Source organism: Tyto alba, unplaced genomic scaffold, assembly GCF_018691265.1.
Source record: "Tyto alba isolate M040663 unplaced genomic scaffold, T.alba_DEE_v4.0 Super-Scaffold_6, whole genome shotgun sequence".
Taxonomy (NCBI): Eukaryota; Metazoa; Chordata; class Aves; order Strigiformes; family Tytonidae; genus Tyto; species Tyto alba.
In genome coordinates, this window is record NW_024881327.1 from 30,410,682 (window position 1) to 30,430,779 (window position 20,098).

Here is a 20,098-nt window from a genome sequence, read left to right on the forward strand (position 1 = left end):
TTTCCACCCCATCACCTAGTCCATGGTGTTGGCTGGGGCTGGGGCAAGAAAAAGGTCCCTTAATGATGATTGATGAGACTTTTCATGAAAGATTTTAAGATGCTTAGGGAGCAGCCTCTGGCGTGATTGAGTGGTTGTACATTTGCATGGTTATTAATTGAACAAATACGCTTCAGAGGCTTTAGTCAAAGTGTCTAGCTGGTATTTGTACAGATAATGGAACAAATTAGTCCCATTTGGGTGGGAACAGATAGAATTACACTTGATAAAAGTTTTCCTCATTAAGATTAGTTCTGATTCTTCTACAGCTTTGCATGCATTAAAAACTATGGCTTTCTAGAACAAATGTAGTTTCATTCTTACTTTATAAAACTGCTAGACAAATTTCAGATCCAAAATACTGAGCTCTCCTAGGAAATAAAATATTTTTATCAGAAAGAACAGAAAATCTGTACAAAAACGCAGCGCCAACCATTTACATGATATAAGCAGCTGCAGTGCTTTATTTGTAGAATCTTTGTCAAATGCAGACTTCTAGTAATAGAACTTTGGTCTTGTTTGTTCATATATTCGCATGTATACATTCATATATTTCCTGTTAGTTCATCATAAAAGCTTTATTTTTAGAAAGGCAATATTTTTAGAGGATTTGATGAAATAGTTTATGTCAGTTTTCATATATTAATAAGTTAGTTTAGGGAAAAAACAGCTGTCCAAATGAAATTACATGAAGATGTGAATAAAAGTTGGGGGGTTAGCTCTTCAAATAGTTGGCCAAATCAAGTGCCTTCCTGTGGCCTTAGTTTAACAAGAATTCCTGTGCAAGTAGTTTTGGTGCCGTTAGGGGATCATCACTTCCGTATCTAGGTGAGACTGATTAGATGGCATCTGTCATTAAGCACACCTATTTGAAAATATTAGATAACGCTTTTATCTGAGAGCTTCATGAAATATAGAAATACTCTTATATGTAGACTTTTATTGAGCTACAGATTGTATGTAGAACAAAAGTGTCTAAAGATGAAAAATACCTTCTTTCCTGTGGGAAAACTGTGGAGCCGAAGGTGAGATGTGTGTTGCAAACTAATCCTGATCTCGTGAAATAGTACCATAGATTTTACTTGTGCAAATTAATATAATAGATTTAAAAATATGTTGCTTATAGGTGCAGGGGAAACTTGTGTAATTTGCATAGCACTTTCCTTTTGATAATCTAAACCAGTCTGTGAGTCTGCTGAATTAGATGGATGTTATTCTCTGGTAAAAACTGGGTTGTCTTTTAGCTAAGCATATGTAAATAACCAAGGCCAGAAATCCTGTTAATTGCTCCAGATTCCCTCTGGTATAAGTACTGATTAAAAATATTCTAATTGATAAGCTTCAAATTGTTTACTGCAGGTATGTAGAAAACCTGATTCAACTTCTACTGAAGTCAAAGACAGGCACCCGCTAGCTTCAGATAAAATTTGATCTGGCCTAAAGGGGTTAGGAGTAGGGCTGCCAGGGAATAGAGCTGCTTTCATCTGAAAATTGAAAATCCTGCTATCTTTCTCAGCATGCGGCTACCCTGCTAAATCTGTTTGCTCAGTGGCAAGTTATTAGAAACATATGTCATCCCTTGAGAAAAAAATAATGAAAATATTCCGAAGAATTTCAGTATAATTTTGTGTTTATATATGATTGGAGTAACATTAGGACTAGTGTATTTTTACAGTTTTAAAGATTTAGTAAGGTATTTGATAATCTAAAAAATCGTACTCTTAATAAATGAGTCTCAAAAAACTTAATAGCTCATGGTTTAGGACTGCCCTTGTGGGCTCAATATGGTTATAAAAACTTCAATTTTGTTTTGAAACTGTACATTTTTGTAAAGGAGTAAATAAGGGAATTTTTTTTTATGCTTATTTTTGCAAAGATATGAAATATCTAAAAATTTCTGAATGACTGACCGTCCAAAAATATTACTTCAAACTTATGAGTTACTGCAGGCCTCCTGAGCTGTGATAACTGCCTGGGTGCTCACGGTTAGCTCAGGCCAGCTCTGAAGTGTCTCAGCTTAACCTTTTTCTCTTAGGGACTAAACAAAGCCGTGTTGGCGCACTGTTCCCATGGGCTAAGAGCATGTGCGCGGACCGTTGCCAACAGCTCAGCTGCTGTGCAGTAGTGTTGTTACACTGTGGTAATTTATTTGCTCATGGGTTTGAGTCCTGAGCCTCACTGGGTGAGCTTTAAAGTTAGATCCACTTTGAGCTTTCAGGTTGCTTTGGTACATTTGAACATATTTATCATAATCTTGATTCATAGATTTTGGAACAAGAGCAGGGATGTTTTATGGATAGGTTACATAATTTACTTTAAATGACAAAGCATGGAAAAATAATATTTTCCTGTAACAAACTATTAGCTTTGTATTATGAAGCCCAAAAGTTAAGTGCAAAATATTTCTTGGTGGGGTAACTAGCAGCAAAGTTGGTTTCCCTGCTCTGCTCCCATGTGGAGGCTGGTGCAAGATGCTAACCTCTGCTGTTTTTCATCTGCAGAGAATACCCTTTATTCTTGTTTCCCTGCAGAAGTCTGCTCCCTGGAAGGAAAGTTTCTCTTTCGTGTGTAGCCACTTGTTCAGAATCAGGCCTGCCAAAACATTGCAACACAAGCCAGTAGCCCTGGTTGGCATGGCATGGCATGGGTGTCCTCTCAGTGCTGGTGCAGAATTGCTCTCGGCGGGGGTTTCAGATTCTGGATCTGTTGCTTCCAGCAGTTGTACTCCGCTTGTACAGCTGCAGGGGTGCTGAATTTAGGAGACTGGCAATTGTTGCTGGGGAACGGAAAGGGGAATGTTGACACAAGCAGTGGGACAGTCTGTAGTGCCAGAGACACTAACCAAAGCAGGCGTGTAAGCAAATTTGCCTGTGAGCTGGCTCTTCTACTTAGCACTCGAGCAGAAAATCCCGTTAAAGTCAACGAGAGTTCTCGCCTTACTAAAGACCACAGGAGGGGTCTCCCAGTCTGCTCTGTAAACTGGTTGAAATACAACAGGTTAGTAATTTTACAGAGGATAGCCCACCCTTTTGCATTAGCATATGTCAAAATTATTAAATAGCCATTAGTCATTCAGTACAATAGGAATAATTTTGTGGTCCTAGACCACTGCCACAGTCTCCTACACTAGAAATAAATGTTAAAGTGAAGCTGAAGCATTTACTTAGCAGAAATAGGGTATTATTCTTGGACAATGTTCTGTCATTGACATCTTCTCTTAATTAGCCTTCATATTCCAAGAGATTTCTTTCAGAAAAATATGATAATTTTAACAAAAGGATGGCCGAATGCTGACAGCTGGAGTTTGGCAATAACATTCTGTATCAAATATCAGTAAATGAATTCTAAAATAGCTGGACTGCTTTTTTGGTCCATAACTGGATGTGCACAGTTAGCTGCTTTTCAAGTGTTTTGCCGAGAAAAAATGTTAAGCCACCTGCATGGGAAAAAGTAAACAGCTTTTTTTAATCTTGGTGGGTCTTGTTTAGCTCCCTTGGGGAGTTCAGTTTTGATCACTGACATCAGCCTTATAGCCTTAAAGCCTGAAATCTCTCTCTCCCCTCACATATTGGGGACTGGCCATGAAAAGGAAGGTGGGAAACAGTACTGGAACAGTGTGGGGTTTTAATGTGTGGTTTCTTGTCCTCTGAGACTTGTACTCAACACTGACAAGCCTTAATCAAATTGAAGGAAGCATCTGTGTCATCTTCTGTATTTCCCTGATACAGCATTCTGTGGTGAACTGGTGCACCTCAGCATACCTATAACCTTGGTTAGTCTTGTCCACAAATAGTAAGTTTCCTACCAAGTTCCTACTAGATCCTGCCATCCTTTAAAATTATATAAACTTTTTCACATACTTCAGCAAGAGAAGAGTTGTGATACTTGGCTGTGAAAGGGCTTTGACTGTAATTATAAGTCTTCTAAGTTTTCATGCTCTGGCTCCTACTTCACTGCTCTAGGTGCTAGCACTGTTGGCAGAGTCACTAGAAGAATTTCCTGACCCACTCAGAGCGAGTCCAGATGTCCACATGAGGGAGAAAATGCTAGTGGCCCAGTGATGCTCACAGTGTTTTAGTGGTCACACGTTGGTGGGTTCATGCTGTGGGGACAAGGGATGCACCAGTGCTCCAGCAGTCTTGTGAGACCATCAGAAAAAAAAACCTCAGGAATATCCTTAGCACTTACTTCTCAGTTCCAAACCTGACCCTGCTCAAAATCTCCTTCCCTGGTTTCGGCATGTCACTGTAATATCCCTCAGTGGCTGGCTCAGCATTTCTTAGTTTCTTTGGTTATGCTCCTATTTTTAGGGAGTTGTTTTGTATTAAATTAACATTTGTAAAAAACACCAGATGGATGACACTGGAAAATTAATTCATAATTTACTTACCAAATGATTTGTGAGACGGTAGCAAAGTTACCCACTAGTTTGTGGAGGATGTGGCTGGGTAAGCAGTTTGCTTGTGGAGCTCCTACTGGACTTGATGTCTCTGAAACCAAGAACAGCGCCAATTGCATACAGTTGCGGGCATCATTAAGCACTGACTCTTCCATGAGGAAAGGAACTGGTTTAGCTTAATCTGCATTGAAAAGTTCATTTTAGATCTTGTTAATTATCCTGAGAAAAGTTGTAGTGCAAAAATACACTTGCCAACTCATTAGGCTACAGCTGGAACTCCAGGGAGACGTGCTGATGCTTTCAAGTACAAAACCAGCTGCTTTCCTCCCCGCCCCCCCGGAATTATAAGGAAAGTGGAGAGGATTGCTGTATACTCTGAAAGTGTTGCTATGTCGAGGAACCCTCTTTGGGTATTGTATCAGCCACCAAAATCATTGCAGCTCTTTTCCCTAGAAAAGCTAAATGGATGATCCGAACTGGGACAATTAGTTGAAGAAAGCTGTAATTGGAGACACACTTTACTGTGGCAGCGTTCCTCCTGGCAGCACCCATATTTATATCCTGCTGTTTTGCTTTTGCTCCTCAGTCAGCCAGTTGGTTTTCTTTTGTCCTGAAAACTTGATTTTATGCCCAGGAGGAGGCCTGGTAGGAAAAGATCATCAGTAGTCCTCTAGAGATCTGTGACCTTGCAGAACTACTAGATCCTGGTCCACTGAAGCCAATGGGAGTGCTGGTTTTTGTTTCAGTAAAAGTAGGATAGAGCTGTAAGTGTGAAAGAGATGATGTGAGAGAGCTTCTCTTGCATTGTTAATAAAAGGGATTAAAAATTACCGTTATAAAAAAGACAAGTATAATGTTGCAGTGTTTCATACTTAAGGGCTATGAGGGAATATTTACTTGAACTATCTAAATTACAATAATAGAGGAGAACAGATCCTTGGAATGTTTTAATTAGTATCAATTTGTACACAAGATTCTTCTCTTTTACAGATGCTATTTTTAGCCTTGTTTGAACAGAGGAAGTTGCTTTGTAAAGGAAGTTTCCTGAGAAATCTTCAAGCTTATTTTTGCCAGTTCTATAACCCAAACATTTTAAAACACTTGCATAAAAAATGCAGACCACCTTCACTGGTTACTTATGCCAGGCCCTTGGTTTAGTGTGGTGTCCTCCCCTATTGCCTTAGAATCATGCATCCATTAATTTCATATAAAACAAACATTTATTTATTTTAAAGTATTGCTTATTTTTCTTTTTACTTTTTCCCTATTTGTGTAATTTCTTTTGTGATGTTTCTTCCGTATTCAACTATAAACGCTTTTGTTTTCTTACACTGTCCTGTAGTTTTATCCCGTGTTTAATTATTCCCTCCCTTTGCTTTTTTAATTGCTCCGTTACTGTTTCTGCCTTGTTTCTCCTTTATATTGCTCTGGTGATAGGAAATGTGCTGCATTTCTGGCAGTAGCAATTGAGAAAACTAGAAATTTCACAAAGATCTTTCTGGGTAAAACCAGCCAGTCCTATCTATACATATCTCTGGTTTGGTTTTTTTAAGAAAGAAACCCCAAATCCATGCATATTATTTTTCCCCTCTATGCTCTAACCCAGCCTGAAGAGAAACTAGATGCAGAAATCAATGGATAAAATTCCTTGTCTTGTCTTACTCACAAAGTTTAGGTGTATGACTGAAATAATAGGAAGTTAAATAATAGGCTAGTGAGTTGGATGTAGGTAGTTCATCAAAAGACTAACAAAATACTCAGGATTCTGTGGGAGGGTGGATGTGCGTGAAGTACAAATATTATAGAAGATGGAAATCAACAGAAAAATGCATTATATGACAAATGCAGACAGTTCTGAGTTTGGCTCGGATTCACTGGATTTGAATGTTTAGGCTCCTCGTGGTCACTAGTAAGCAAGCCCTCCTGCAAATACCTTTATTTACTATTTTACTGTATACTTAATTGATGCTGACTTGGACTTTGTGTGACGAGGCAGGGCTTAGTGAGTCTCATCCCTAGAAGAGGCAGAGTTAGAAACAGATTTTGGAGTAACCACTTGTACCAAAGGCGTTTTGAAGTGACCAGGAATGAGTCAGCTGAGGTGCCAGTTGCCCCTGGAGTGCTAATGGTACCCAGGGGGACAGAGTGGCCAAGGAGGAGGAGAAAGAGTCCTATAAAAACAGTGATCAGGAGCTTTGTGAGGAGCTGATCTCAGAAATATCTTCTTGCTTTAACTGAAGCAAATTTCCATGCCCTGGGTTAATGGGTACCATGGTCACACAGCTCCAGTGCCTGGTAGTTTCTCTGGGACAGGACTTCACATGCAGGACTACAAGGGTGTTATGCTATGCAGGGTCAAGGTACAGGATGTTTTAGATGCTAGAAGAGAATACTTGGAGGTCATTTGGAAATGGGTAAGCTTATAAGGAAGAACCGAACTTAGGGTGCGCTGTAAAGAAAGTAGTTACAGAAAGGGTCAGGTATTGTAAGAAAACATGGATACTGAAATGGTGTAGGTGCGGGTAAAAAACCAAGAGAACAAATCCTATTTATGGAAACCTGGATCCTTTAGGAGATCATGGAAGAGTATAAGAGAGGGGGTTTCTGTCTCTGACGGTGAGATAAAAATGAATGTTTTATCTTTGCAGCAGTGAATTGTTCATGCTATATATATTGTATGGCTTTTGCTAGTTTAGCCCTTTATCATTTTTCAGAATGCCTGCAGAGACATAACAAGTCATTGGCTTTCTTTCTACATTTTTATTTCAAATTTTATACATAGTTTCATTTGCTCTGCCACACTTCTCTCAAACTGAACTCAGAAGCAAAATTAAATTTATGGCCTGTTAGAGATAGTTGACAATTGTGCTTTGAGTTATTGCAGTCGGCTGCAAAACAGTGACGAGGAGCTGAATAGGGTTTTGTTTCTCTTTAAAATAATGTGGAAAGATTCTGTTACTTGTCTGCTGTACTGTGAGGTATTTTGCTCCCAAGGATTTCTTATGTTCAATCTTCAAGAAGATAGCAACACAGCAAAACCAGTTCTTAGTAGAGGAAATCTTCAGCCATTGTATTTATTGTGTGTGTGATAGTCTACATTTTAAAAGTGCCTGGATCCAGGAAAGGTAAGAGTTAATAGAGTTTTGATGCTGAAGATGACATGTTTAGTCCATGATGAATCTGCAGTGACTCTGATTTATGTGTCATAGAATTAATGTTTCTTTGAATACTGGAATTATAAATATTTTTACACACTCCTTTATACCAAAAAGTAGAGATCACTAATATGTGCACTTTGACAACCTTTCTAATCAGCATCTTCTTGGTGTCACATTGGAGGGCATCCAGCACATGGAAAATTGACAAAACTTCTTGTTTGCCTTCATGCTAGAAAGGAATTCAGTTTTGTAATGATTAGGGTGGAGAGAGGCAGAGTATAATTTCTGTCTTCCAGAGCTCACCAGCTGCAGGCTATTTACTCAAGAGAGGTGTTGCTGAATTGGGAAATAATGTATAGTCATTGCAATAATTTAAAATACTGAAGAGTCTCCAGGTACAAAAAACCAATCAGATTGTAGCCATAAAGATTGCTTTTTTGATAGTAGGCTATATAAAATATAATACACAGCTGTAGGGCTGGGATTGGGGAAGATAATAAAAGAAGAAATAATTTGCAATAATTACTATAACTGAGAATGCTATTTTTTTTTTAAATCATGAAAGACTAGAAACATTTTTCAATATGGCTTCATTGCCTACAATTTCAAATAGATGCTCAAGTCAAAAGACAATGGTGGGCTTTTATTTCTGTCTTAAATCATCAGAGACCATCCTCCACTTTGCTCCCAAATTATAGTAATTCTGGCTCTGAGTACAGTATTTTAATTTCAGTAGTACTGTTCATGATTGTCTCTGTGGGCCTCTTTACACTGGAAAGGTCATATTGACTCTTTGACGGTATATCATATTTGTCCACGTTTCCAAACTCTCTCCTTTATTATGCTGTCAGTTTGCTTAGTCATAATATATACCTTCTCAGCTGTTACCAGTGAGAGCTTTGGCATATTTACCAAGTGTATCTTTCTAACTGTTTGTAAACCCTCTGAATTAAATACTGTGCTAGCAGTAATACCCCAAAAAGCCAAACCGAAATACAGTAATTTTAAGTAGAGTAAGAGTAACTCCCTCTCTCAGAGTACTTGCAGGTATTTGACATCATAGCCTTACTAATTGCTGTGGTCTTACCAGTTATTCTATAAATTCCAAGAAAAACAAGGTAATGATAAACAGGAAAACATGGAGAAAAATAAGTGAAGTAAAATAAAATAAAACTACAAGCTTTTTTTTTTCTTTCTCCAGGTTATGAGAAAAAGAACAGAGTACATCCTCCCATTTTATGTGATAGATTGTATGTAGAAGAACTGTATTTGCGAAAGGTGGAGGGTTGGTGTGACTCACAGCAAAGAGGTCAGACCTGGGCAGACCAAGTTAACCACTGATGTGAGATCAGACAATTGCAATTACTTGGAGGCAGGCAGGAAACACATTGCAATTCTGGAACATGATTTTGGTACAAATGGGCTGCCTAAGAGCATGCAGCGGAGCCAAAGAATCCTGCTCTGTGATATATAAGGATACTAGTCTCTTATTACCAAATCTTACATAGGGTCACAAAACATTAATAAACTTAAGGATCTGATTACAGATCTTAGTTGATATTTAGTACTTTATGCATTCAAAGTATGTTAAAATATACCAGTTATTAACCCAAGAATGTTTTAATGAGGAATACAGACAGGAGAGTGTCATTTTACAAGTGAAAAATCATCATGTAGCATAAAGTGGTTCTCTCTTCTTTGTAACTGGTCAGCCATATATAAAATATCTGTTTCCTCCAGTTCCCAGCAAAAAATAATTGCACAAAGAGGGATTAGTTATCTGTTGCGGTTGTTTGTTTGTTCATGTTTAAAAAGTAATAAAATAACTCAAGGTTAGCATCTTTCAGGGGAAAGCCTAGTGCAGTTCCCAAAATAGATGGTCCGTCTTCGGTCCTTTGCCGTTGAGAGAGCTTGTTATAGGTTTGGAGGAAGGAAAGATAAAGGAATATTCTTTTCAGAATCAAGTCAATGTGAGAAAGCTTGTAAGGGATCTTCTGTTGAAAGTTGGAGTGGCATTTTACTTGATGGCAGGTGTTCTGCTTTATTTTAGCTCATTACGGTAATTTCTCATGTACAATTCAGATGCCTTGGGGTAAATTCCTTCTAACACACCTCCACTTAAATTTATGATGTTATATGACAGATGAATTTTCCTTGTTTATTGTCTAATCTGTTTCAGTTGTGTGCTCTGCAGAGAATGTTAGCCTGGTTTCATTAGTGATGACTCTTATCTTATGTTTTGATTTCTTGTAGTCATATATAAATACTCCTCTATTAACTGCTGTGACATTGCTATGTGTTACTGACTCCTAAATTCCTTCAAGTTACAATAAAATATTGTTTTGCAAGTTTACTGATTCAGATACCTTCTTTTGGATGTCAGCATTATGTCCAGAGAAACCGTTTCGCACTATTTAGCAATCGGTTCTTTTACCTGATCCTCATGCTAAGGTAGTTTTAGAAAGGCTATTCTAGTTGATGTGGCGTAACATCCAGGGAGCTTGTGTAGTTAAAAGATTTCTTCTCTTCTGTCATGTAGTTCTAATGGTTCTGAGATAATTTCACAGAAGTTAGTGTAGAAGTTTTATAATTAACTCTCAAAAAGAATCATTAAATCATCTGCTGTGATCTGTATATTGGAGAACATTATATGTAAACTAGGGTGCTTCTGTACTTTACTCAGTAATCTGTATTTGGCTGAAGCATGTCTGCATGCATTGAGAGAGGGGGAATATACCCCTTCTGTGGCAGTTCGTTGCACCGGTCAGTTACTGTAATGGTAAAAATTTATGCCTTGCTTCTCTTCTGAATTTGGTTGATTACAGCTTCTAGTCATTGGTTCTTGATCACCTCTTCACTGAAGAACTTCTCAGTGCTCGGGTTTATTTTTCTATGCCAGGGTACTTGTATGCTACGTAATCAAGTCATCTCAGTCATCTTCTCACTACATTGCCAGATTACGTTTTCTTAGTGTCTAGACAAAGTCTTTCCTCTATCTCTTCAATATTTTTTTTCCCACTCTTTTTCAGTTTCCATCATTCTTTTTAAAAAGTGGAAACCCTAGCAGATTAAGGGCACTGATGTTCAGAGTCTGTAATGAAGACACGGATATCTCTTACCTTCTTTTACTATCTGGGTCTCTCCACCATGACAGAGGGTAATGCAGAATAGTGGTAGGCATTGACAGCAGAAGGACGTCTGAAATACATTTTCTTTTTTCCGTCTCTTTCTTCCCCTGAGAGGCAACAGCTACAGTGGTGATATGTTCTGTTGAATTAAGATATAGCCATATGGGTTGTTCCTCTTTCTCCTATTGAGGTTAAAACATTAAAAAGCTTATGTGTGATTAAGGCTGTAAGTTTGTATAGGTGATGACTGCAGAGCACATCTGTTGATTCAGCACACCCTTATCAAAAGGCTGGCACCTTCATAAACTACTTGTTTTAGGAAATTGAGAGGGTGTATCTGCTCTGTGCTGCTGCATTTATTAAGCTTGCCAGTTATCTCACGTTAGGGCCCCAGTGCGTGGAACACAAGCACAATCTGAATCCAGCTTCATTGATGCCAAGTTAACAAAAATATTTTGAAAGTATTATGCATCTAATATATCATAAGAGTCCTCATTCAAGAGAAATCAATCCCTGATTTGATCACAAGGGTAGAAATGCCTTGCGATCTGCCACCCATTTTGACCATCAGATAAGTCACTGAGGAAGCTATTGGTAAACAGTAAAGATACGCTTGACATGTCTGGTGTAAGTGGTTTTAGCAGGTGAATAACCTGGAATTGATTCCCTACCATGTCCATTACAGCTGCTTTGAACTTTCTGTGTTGCAAAGTGAATGACCTACTTATTTGATCTAAAATTAGTGTGTGTAGCTCCATTTTTAAAGTGTTTCTAAGTACATCCACTCTTGCACCCCTGCTGCTTGCTTTCATTATACAATAAGGATGATTGTTTCTCCCTTTAGCAAAGAACTTATCAGGTTTTAAATTATTTTCCTGTACCTTGATCCAGAGGGAGAGTGCTGGCAGTTTGTTACGGTTTAGGAGTACAAGTTCCCCTGACTTTTCAAAATGTATTCGTACACTTAAGAGTCCCACTATGCAGAAGAGAGACCAGAATTTAATCTTTGCGGTTCTTGTTTGTTAGGACGTATTTTATTGTGGTATGTGGGAAAACCCAGGGAAGACACACAAATTCCTGCAAAAAAAAATTACTTGTCTCTCTAAGGAAGACTGTGTGAGACACTGCTTTCAGCAACATCAAAATGTAATTGCACATACCAGACTTCTTCATTCATGCTGCCAAAGGAATAATAGGATTACCCTGTTTTGTTTTGCTTTTTCACCCTGGCATTAAATGAACTGAAACTTGTTGTGTGAGTCTCTGGAAAATAAGGTCAGCTGAAAAAGAGTTCATTGTCCTTTTATTCTTATTCTTCTTAGGTGTTCACAGAGAAGTTCAAGTTTATCCAGAGAGCCATGGCAGAAGGTGGATTTGATCCTTGTGAATGCATTTGCTCACATGAACATGCAATGAGAAGACTGATTAATCTGGTAAGGATAACATAAGGATATTTGGAAGGGTGGTTGTTTAGACATGACTTCAGCTCTTACAGATTTGCAGTTACTGATGCTTTTGATTCTGCTTATTCAGTTGCGTGTATAGTTAGAATCTGTGTATCTTTCTGATGAGCTTTTGAATAGTTAATACAAATGCTAGCTTTCTGTTTTATTTCCCAGGGCTGCCTTTTGACAGCATTAACAGTGTTTCTAGTGAAATGTTTCTTTGTAACCCTTTTTTAGTCTGCATAAAAACTAAGATAATACTCTTCAAACTCCTAGAGGTCAAGGTGATACCACACATACGAAGTTCCACAGACCCATATGGCAAGATAACAATGTCTATATTTTAAAAATTAACCTCTAAAAAATTCTGAAGTTGAGACTCCAGTGATTTTGTTCTGTTTCTTGCTGTGCCATTGTTATGGTTGAGCAACTTCAAGCAAGTTATTTTACATTGGTGTAATGATGACCTGTAAAATATCAATGGTTCTTTGCTTCTGTATGGAACTTAGTTCACTGTTCGTTGAAGAAGCTACAAAGTGCTATTTTTTTTTCCTAAGTATATATTTTTTTTAAATAACACTAATGACTGTGAGCAATTAGGTGAACTTGATTACAACTTTAATTTGGTTAAACTGTTTTTTAAGATCACATTGTACATCAGCTTCATTTGATGTACTTCCCCTTGTTGAATTTCATAAATCTATTTTTACCTATTTTCTTTCTTGAGGCCTAAATTAATGTCCTTTTAAGTTACTGAGTACATAACTGCTCAAGGCAGTGTGCCTGAAGAGCAGCCTCTCTAGGATCAGGCCCTTCTTCAAGATGTTTCTTACCTGTATTTTAGGAAGGTTATTAGGAAAATATGGCATCCACTATCCTATGATAAGAGTAGGGCTAATGTGTAAGTCCCCAAATAATGTATGTCTGGGAATAAAGAATCAACTTGTGTGCTTGCCCTTAAAATAAAACCACTTCCATGCGGATACATCCACAAAAGAACAAACTTGCTTTAAACAGCACTTTGCAAGGAGTATATATAGCTTGTTCTTGCAAATGTGTGGGTTACAGTCATGTAGTTCTGCTTCACGCTGAACATAAAATCCTGAATGTCTGCACTTTATTGCCCTCGGAGTGCATTGTTACACTGTCTCATCTGGAGTGCTGGGGAAAGAACCTAAAGCCAGGCAGATGCTATACCTGTGTGTGCTCTCAGGGGTCTTGGCTGACCCCATTTTCCAGGCTTACTCTGCTCAGAGTGAGGAGAGTTCACCACGCATGTCCCTAACAGAGCACTGCAGAACCTGTGCCATCGTGTTCTCACGTTGCGCCCCTGGCCTGTGCACACGGAATGCCTCCTCAAAAACACACAGGCCACACTGGAAGACAAAACACCAGAGACCGGTGGGAGGGCTACATCAGTAGCTGCAGCAGAAGGCAAAATGATCCCCCACAAGGACAAGAGGAAATGGCAAGCACTTGTCATCTCACAGACCCTTGGGGTAAGCATCAGAGTTGCCAGACAGCCCAGATCTGTGTAGTGGCCAGCTGCACCAAAGTCCAACATGACACCATGTGCTTCATGGGCTTGATATAATTTCCCCTTGGTAGTTCCCAACTGCGGTGCAGCAAGTGCTCTCTTGATATTCATAAGTCATTAGAGGTTGACTCACTTTCTTATTGCTGAACAGGCAACAGGCTGGTTTGAGGGTTGGAGGTGCAAGAAGTGAAAGGGATGCGTGCCTGTTTTCTGGTGTTACCAGAATTGTTCAGGCTGGAAGGGACTTCAGGAGGTCATCTAGGCTGACCTTCTGCTCAAATCAGGGTCAACAGTGAATTCAGACCAGGTCATTCAGGGCTTTTATTCCATTTGAATCTTCAAAATATTCAAGGATAGCAATTTCACAGCCTCTTGGGGCAACCTTCTCCGATGTTTGACAGTCCTTGTGGTGGAGAATTTTTCCCATCCACTGTTTTAGTTTAACGTATCATACCCTCTGCCATATAGTGCTGTGAAGAGCCTGTCTCTGTCCTCCTAGTAACCTCCTTGTAAGTACTGGGGAGCTGCTGTTAGATCCACCCAGAACCGTCTCTTCTCTGGGCTGAACAAGCCCAGCTCCCTCAGCCTCTCCTTACAGGGCAAGTGCTCTAGCCCCTGGTTACTGCCTGCTGAATTCACTTCAGCCTGTAAATAGGTCTTGTGTAGGGGAGCTCAAGACTGGATACAGTATTCCAGATATGGGTTTAAAGTGCTGAGTACAGGGGTGTAATTGCATCTTTCATGTTTAAAGGTCAGTGCTGTTGGCACAAGGGCGTAGAAAACTGAGGCTTCTATGGAGAACAGTTGTCTCTTCTGTGGAGCCTTTACGTCAGGGCTCAGCCATTCCAGCTCATGCTTCCCAGTTAGAGGCACAACTTCAAAACATTCTGAGTTCTCCCTGCTACTCCCATATGGACATTCATACACATGTCCTTTCCCAAGACGGATTTTCCTCTTGTCTTCAGTGTGACATTTGTGCCATATCCCACAGTCATGTTGATTATGGACCTCGAGGCTTCTGGACACATGCTAAAATGGTCACAAAGGAACCCCTAGGACTGACCAAGCTTCAGGAAGTTGGGAGGGAGAAAAGAGGATGCATGTTGGCCGCCTTTTCATCTCAGGCTTGTCAGATGCAAATCTGAACCAGTATGGTTCAGACTTTCAATCCCCATTCAGCATTTTTTATCTTTTAATTTTTTGTTAGAAAATACTGACAGAAAATGCCACCAGTCAGCCAGTTCTCTTTATGTTGTGGTTGGAGGATTCTAGGTATGAATGATGTAGGTGAGTCGTGTCCAAAGTCAGAAGTGCCACAAATCTCTGAGATTTTGTCCTGGGTTGTTCTGGGCAGTGTAAGGTGGATGCAATTAGATCATCTGGAGGCACACTAGTTCCTGTGTTGTGACTGTAAATGGAGCACCTCATAGGTGCACACTCTTGAGAAGTCACCGAGACCAGTCTAACAGTGTTGCTGTGAAGTTGCAGGAATGGAGTTTATTACTCAGTGTCCAGCTTCCAAAAAGATCATGCCAATTAGCACTTGAAACTGTGAGGAGTAAGGGGAAATGACATATTTCATCTATCCTAAAAGGCAAAACATGCTCCTCAGTATTTATAAGAGCAAATCTCTAGCTGGGATAATTCAACAGAATCTAGAAAGGAAAAGTCCGAAAAATCTCAGTCAGCAGCCAGACTATCCTGAAGTAACCTGTTGCATGGTTTTAGCCAGAGCTAAACCATCATTATTACATTTTTAACTTTTATGGTTCAGTAAGAGTTTGCTTTCTAAGCTGCTGTTTCATCACTCAATCTTACACAACATAAGCGAATGAGAATTTTACTGTATGTTTTAAAAGGAACCCTTGGACATAGGTTCTCAAAGTTATTGAACCCCACAAGTCTCAAGGGAGACTGGGTGCCTGCTACATCTAAAAGTTGGATCCTCAAAAGCTTTACTCCAAAACCATTGCTGGACAAGAAAGCAAGGGATTCTGTAGTTCTTCGGGGAAAAAAAAAATATCTAAACATGCTGTATACCCAGAATGGTTCTCTATACCTACTTAATTATTGATTCTTTTTAACCTAGATAGGTATAAAACATACCAGAGCACATTTGAATGGTGTTATAGCTGACACTACTTGTCAGGATTTTGGAGCAAATCGTGTAACAAGGTGGTTGTAATTATCTCCAGACTGACCATTGTAAATCCAGAAGTGCAGAGTTAAAATCAAATTTAACAGAGTAACAATGTAATTATAAGAGATGCCCAAGTGTGGAAATGGTTTTTTAGGTTTCTTCAGCCCAGTAATGGCATTGTGCAAAACCCCCATGATTGATGTACTTTAATAACTTGCATCTGGGTTAAAGCAAACTAATTTTTACAGGCTAATTTGTTTATACCTGTTTAGAACAACACTGATAAGAATCCAGGCTTCTGATAATGAAGAAGCCATGAAGTAGTCAGTTATGACTGTTACATGTAGAGTTAAAAATACATATTCAAATACACAGGATTTCTGTTAGAGTTAACTGTATGAGAAATTTGAATGACACTGCTATGCCAAGGTCAGAAGGAGCTCAGAAAGTCTGAGTCAGCAACCCAAAGTTCTTGTTTTAATTCCCAACACGTTACTTTTAATTTCTAATTTAATTTGTGTATTTACTTTGAAATTCTTAGAAAATGTATTTGGCATTCAAAGTACAATTTGTGGATGAATACATTATATGCTTTTATATACAGCATATAGTTTAAATCTCTACTTGAAATGCAGACTTCAGTTCATCTTGTCATTACAATGAATGCTTATACACTGAAAAAGCTATTGTCACTTAAACTCTTCTTCTTTTCTGCTGTTAGCAACACCACCAAAAATTACAAACAAGCAAGCTGTTTGTTTTCTTTAAAAACCTAACTCTTATTAAGCTATGTGGCCTGATTATTTTTCTGTCCTTAGTTTTGCTTGACTAAGCACGGGTTTCTTTTATTGGATTTTTTTCCTTCTTAATCCATAACACCATGAATTTATAGACAGTGGACTGTGTATCTCTAATGAGCATTATATTCTTAAAAGATTTTTTGCCGCTTAATAGGTTAACTGGGAGATACTGTTCATACCCATAGTTCTTAGAACTTATATGTGCACACTAAAGTGGCATTGAATTCTCGTATGCCGAATGTTCTATCATTTTCCTGAAGTGGATTTTTCAGGGTTCTCCTTGGTGTCAAAATACGAAAATTTCTCACATTGTAAACTTCTGTAGTATAGCTACTGTAAATAATAAGCAAATACTATGACTGCCAAATATTCCTAGGAAACAACATAAATCTAAAGTCTTTGGCTCTGACTTCATAAATATAATTTCTAGTATGTAATACCCATGGTAACATCTGTTATAATTTGGTGCTGTTGTGTAACAATTTGACTATTGTACGTTGGGCTCACTATTTACTCTATGGATATAGCAGATAATTGGGAACTTCCATAAGAGGAAATAAGCATAGAAGAAAAATATCACAAGACTCTCCATCCTCTGCAGATACACAAGAGCTGTCAAAAGACAATGACAGGTCTGTTAGCTTGTATGACTTTATCTCTTGTTAAGTCTCCTCCATCTGCAAAACTTATTTTGACAGGAAGAGCCAAAGTTCAAGAATGAAGAACAACAAACAGCATCAAGTACTTTAATGTGGGGGGACTCTGTCAGACAAGGGGCCGGTTGTTTGAAAGAGTCACAATGAAGGACGTTCTGTGGTATCCAGAGGAAATGGTTCCTGTCTTAGTTGTGGCAGAAGGTAGCAAATCTCTAGATAAGAGTGATGTTATATCTAAACCTTTTTATTTCCATTTTTTTCCACTTCTTTTGTAAAATAAAACTCTGATTGTACTATGTTACTCCTCTGGACTTTGATGCTCTCTGAGTAAGCATGGCTGATCCATGGAGTATCTTAGCCCAAGGCTCAGTTCAAGTCTGAAAACTAGACTGTAAGCCGTGTAAGTGTGTGGGGGGGATAATAATACATAGCACATCTTCCATGAAGCCTGAGACCTTTGTATGGCTACTTAGAGAGGCCAGAAATGTCAAAGCAAGCCAGTAACACATATAACTTTGTCTGATGTAAACGTCCTCTTTTTTCTCCCCTTCTGATACAGTATTATTTGCTTTACAGAAACTGTGACTTCAGAATTCTCTCATACTAGTTTCTGTGAAAATGAGCAGTACGTTCTTTAACCCAAAACATTTCTAATTCTGTAATAATTTCTTATTCTGTAATAATAAAATTTTGATGAGCTGTCAGCAGTTCTACTGTAGAGATTTGATGGCTGTACAAACCTCCTGTGGGAATTACAACCTTGTGTTTTGTTCTTCTGTAGCTAATTGCAAAGTAATGGCCCATGTCTAGTTATGTTGCTATATCAGAAGGCTTGAATGTCTCAAAAACTATGGGGGATACGAAGCAAATCATTCTTTATTTTAATCTCTCGTATTTTGAGGCATCACTAGTTTTTTATAGCAAAAGTTGCAAATTCTCAAACTATTTCAATGCAATTGGTTCAAACACTCTTTTGTCAATCAAGTTTCCATATAATTCTCTTGGCCAGGTCATTTGAGAGTCTTACTATTATAAACTGGCATAGTCTGAAATAGTATCTAGCATAGCCATGAATCTTGGCTGAGGGAGACTTTGTGCAAACATCACAGAATAAACACAGATGACTGAAATAAATCTGTGCTGTGTGCTGCAAATGGTTGAAAAGATGTCTCAAGATGTCAGTGCAGCTAAGCCCATCTTAAATAGTCCCTTAGACAACCAGCAAAAGTGAGTTACACTACTGACATGGCCTTCTACTGATAGCACAACAGAACTATACCAAATACATTTGTAATAATTTAAAGTGACCTTCTAAATATGGAGCTTGCCCTGGAGACTGCTTATACATGTACCACAGCATTTGACTTCTAATTTTTATTCTTTTTTTGATATCAGTTGCTACTGCTTCTAGCCTCTAGCCCTCCTTAGCCAAGCACCTCAAGAGTAAGAAATTGCATTTTGCTCTCACTTGCCCATTTTTTTCCAAGACCCATGCCTTCAATTCCCAATTTCTTGACATTCAAGGTGGTTCAGAAAGGGCCTTTCCCAACAGCTGAACCTTAGGTTACTTAATAGGACAAAGCAGCTCTTATCCTTCAGAGATACTGGGGAATAAGACTTAATGCACCTTGTAAGGCACTGGGCCAAAAGAATAAAACATAAGGTTAGAGTGATCATGTGTGAGCCTGTTCCTGAGTGATCTTGCTCCACTGACTTCCATTTCCCCACCTTCACTGCGTGGTCAAGGTGATGGTGCTGCACAGATTAAGGACCTGAAACAGAATTCATGTTCTGCTAATGGTTTTTAACCTAGAAACTAGTTCTAGATCAGGCAGTATAAATGGAGACCGTTTTCTATACAGGTAAGTGGATGGTTTTTTTTTTTTAAAAAAAAAAAAAAAAAAAAAAAAAAAAAAAAAAAAAAAGAAGAGCCATGAAAAATTATGTCTACTTGGGTCTATGTCCCATGGAGACCATTTTTTCATATAAGGCATTATATATCAGGACTTAAACTGGAATTTGAAGGTGCCTGTTGTTCTTTGCATTTCCCATTCCTGAGCTTTGTAGTATGCTGGAAGCTGCTACTTCTTAACCAGTATATATCTTTAAAAAAATAAATAAAATCTCAGTCACACCTCATGACTATCTCAAAGCAAGCATAGTGTGACACTATTGCAAGCAGTGTAGAAAATTATGCCCTGAAAAATCTGTCAGATTGATATTCCAGAAGTAATTAATAGCTATAACCTGTATTATGAATGGCTGAACTGTGTTTGATGATCAGACTTGTGTTGTGACCATCTCATTTGAGGAAAAAGGAGAAAACTGTGCTTTTTCTCTCAGGCCATGTGTAGATATAATCAACATTCTGTACTTATCAGTTGAAACTCCTTGTTCCAAGCCTTTTCCTCAAGGCTATCTATGTGAGAGTACCCTTTTAATTTGCTAATATGCATCATTTTGCAGAAGATACTCAACTGTTTGGTCAAAAAACCCACATGTATTCTGGTTTTGTATTTTAGATAAAAGTTTGCTAATGCACTCTTGGGAGATCTGTGTGTGTTGTTCATTAATGTTTTCAGATGCCTCTGTAGTAACACTGCAATATTCTATCTCATCCATTTGTTGTCTAGTATTTCATGTAGTCAGAGGTGCTGTGAGCTCCTTGTAATGATCCAGACTATCACACTGCTTCATCTTTTTTTCCCTGACTCTCCCTGTCCTGCTAATTCATTCTGCTTTGCATTCACTAAAGTAGGATGCCAGTGATATTCCAGGTCCTCAAGGCCAGCAAAA

At 38.5% G+C, this 20,098-nt stretch overlaps 1 protein-coding gene across 3 annotated transcripts in view; it reads left to right on the forward strand.

The window, feature by feature from the left end:
* Positions 1-20,098, forward strand: part of SMIM14 (small integral membrane protein 14) — a 55,851-nt gene that overhangs the window by 17,217 nt on the left and 18,536 nt on the right. For all 3 annotated transcript variants that reach the window (XM_032999196.2, XM_042808237.1, XM_032999195.2), the window contains exon 2: positions 12,047-12,157. In XM_032999196.2, the coding sequence (XP_032855087.1) occupies positions 12,083-12,157 (75 nt within the window). In that variant the 5' untranslated portion in view covers positions 12,047-12,082. The remainder of the gene's footprint in view (positions 1-12,046; positions 12,158-20,098) is intronic.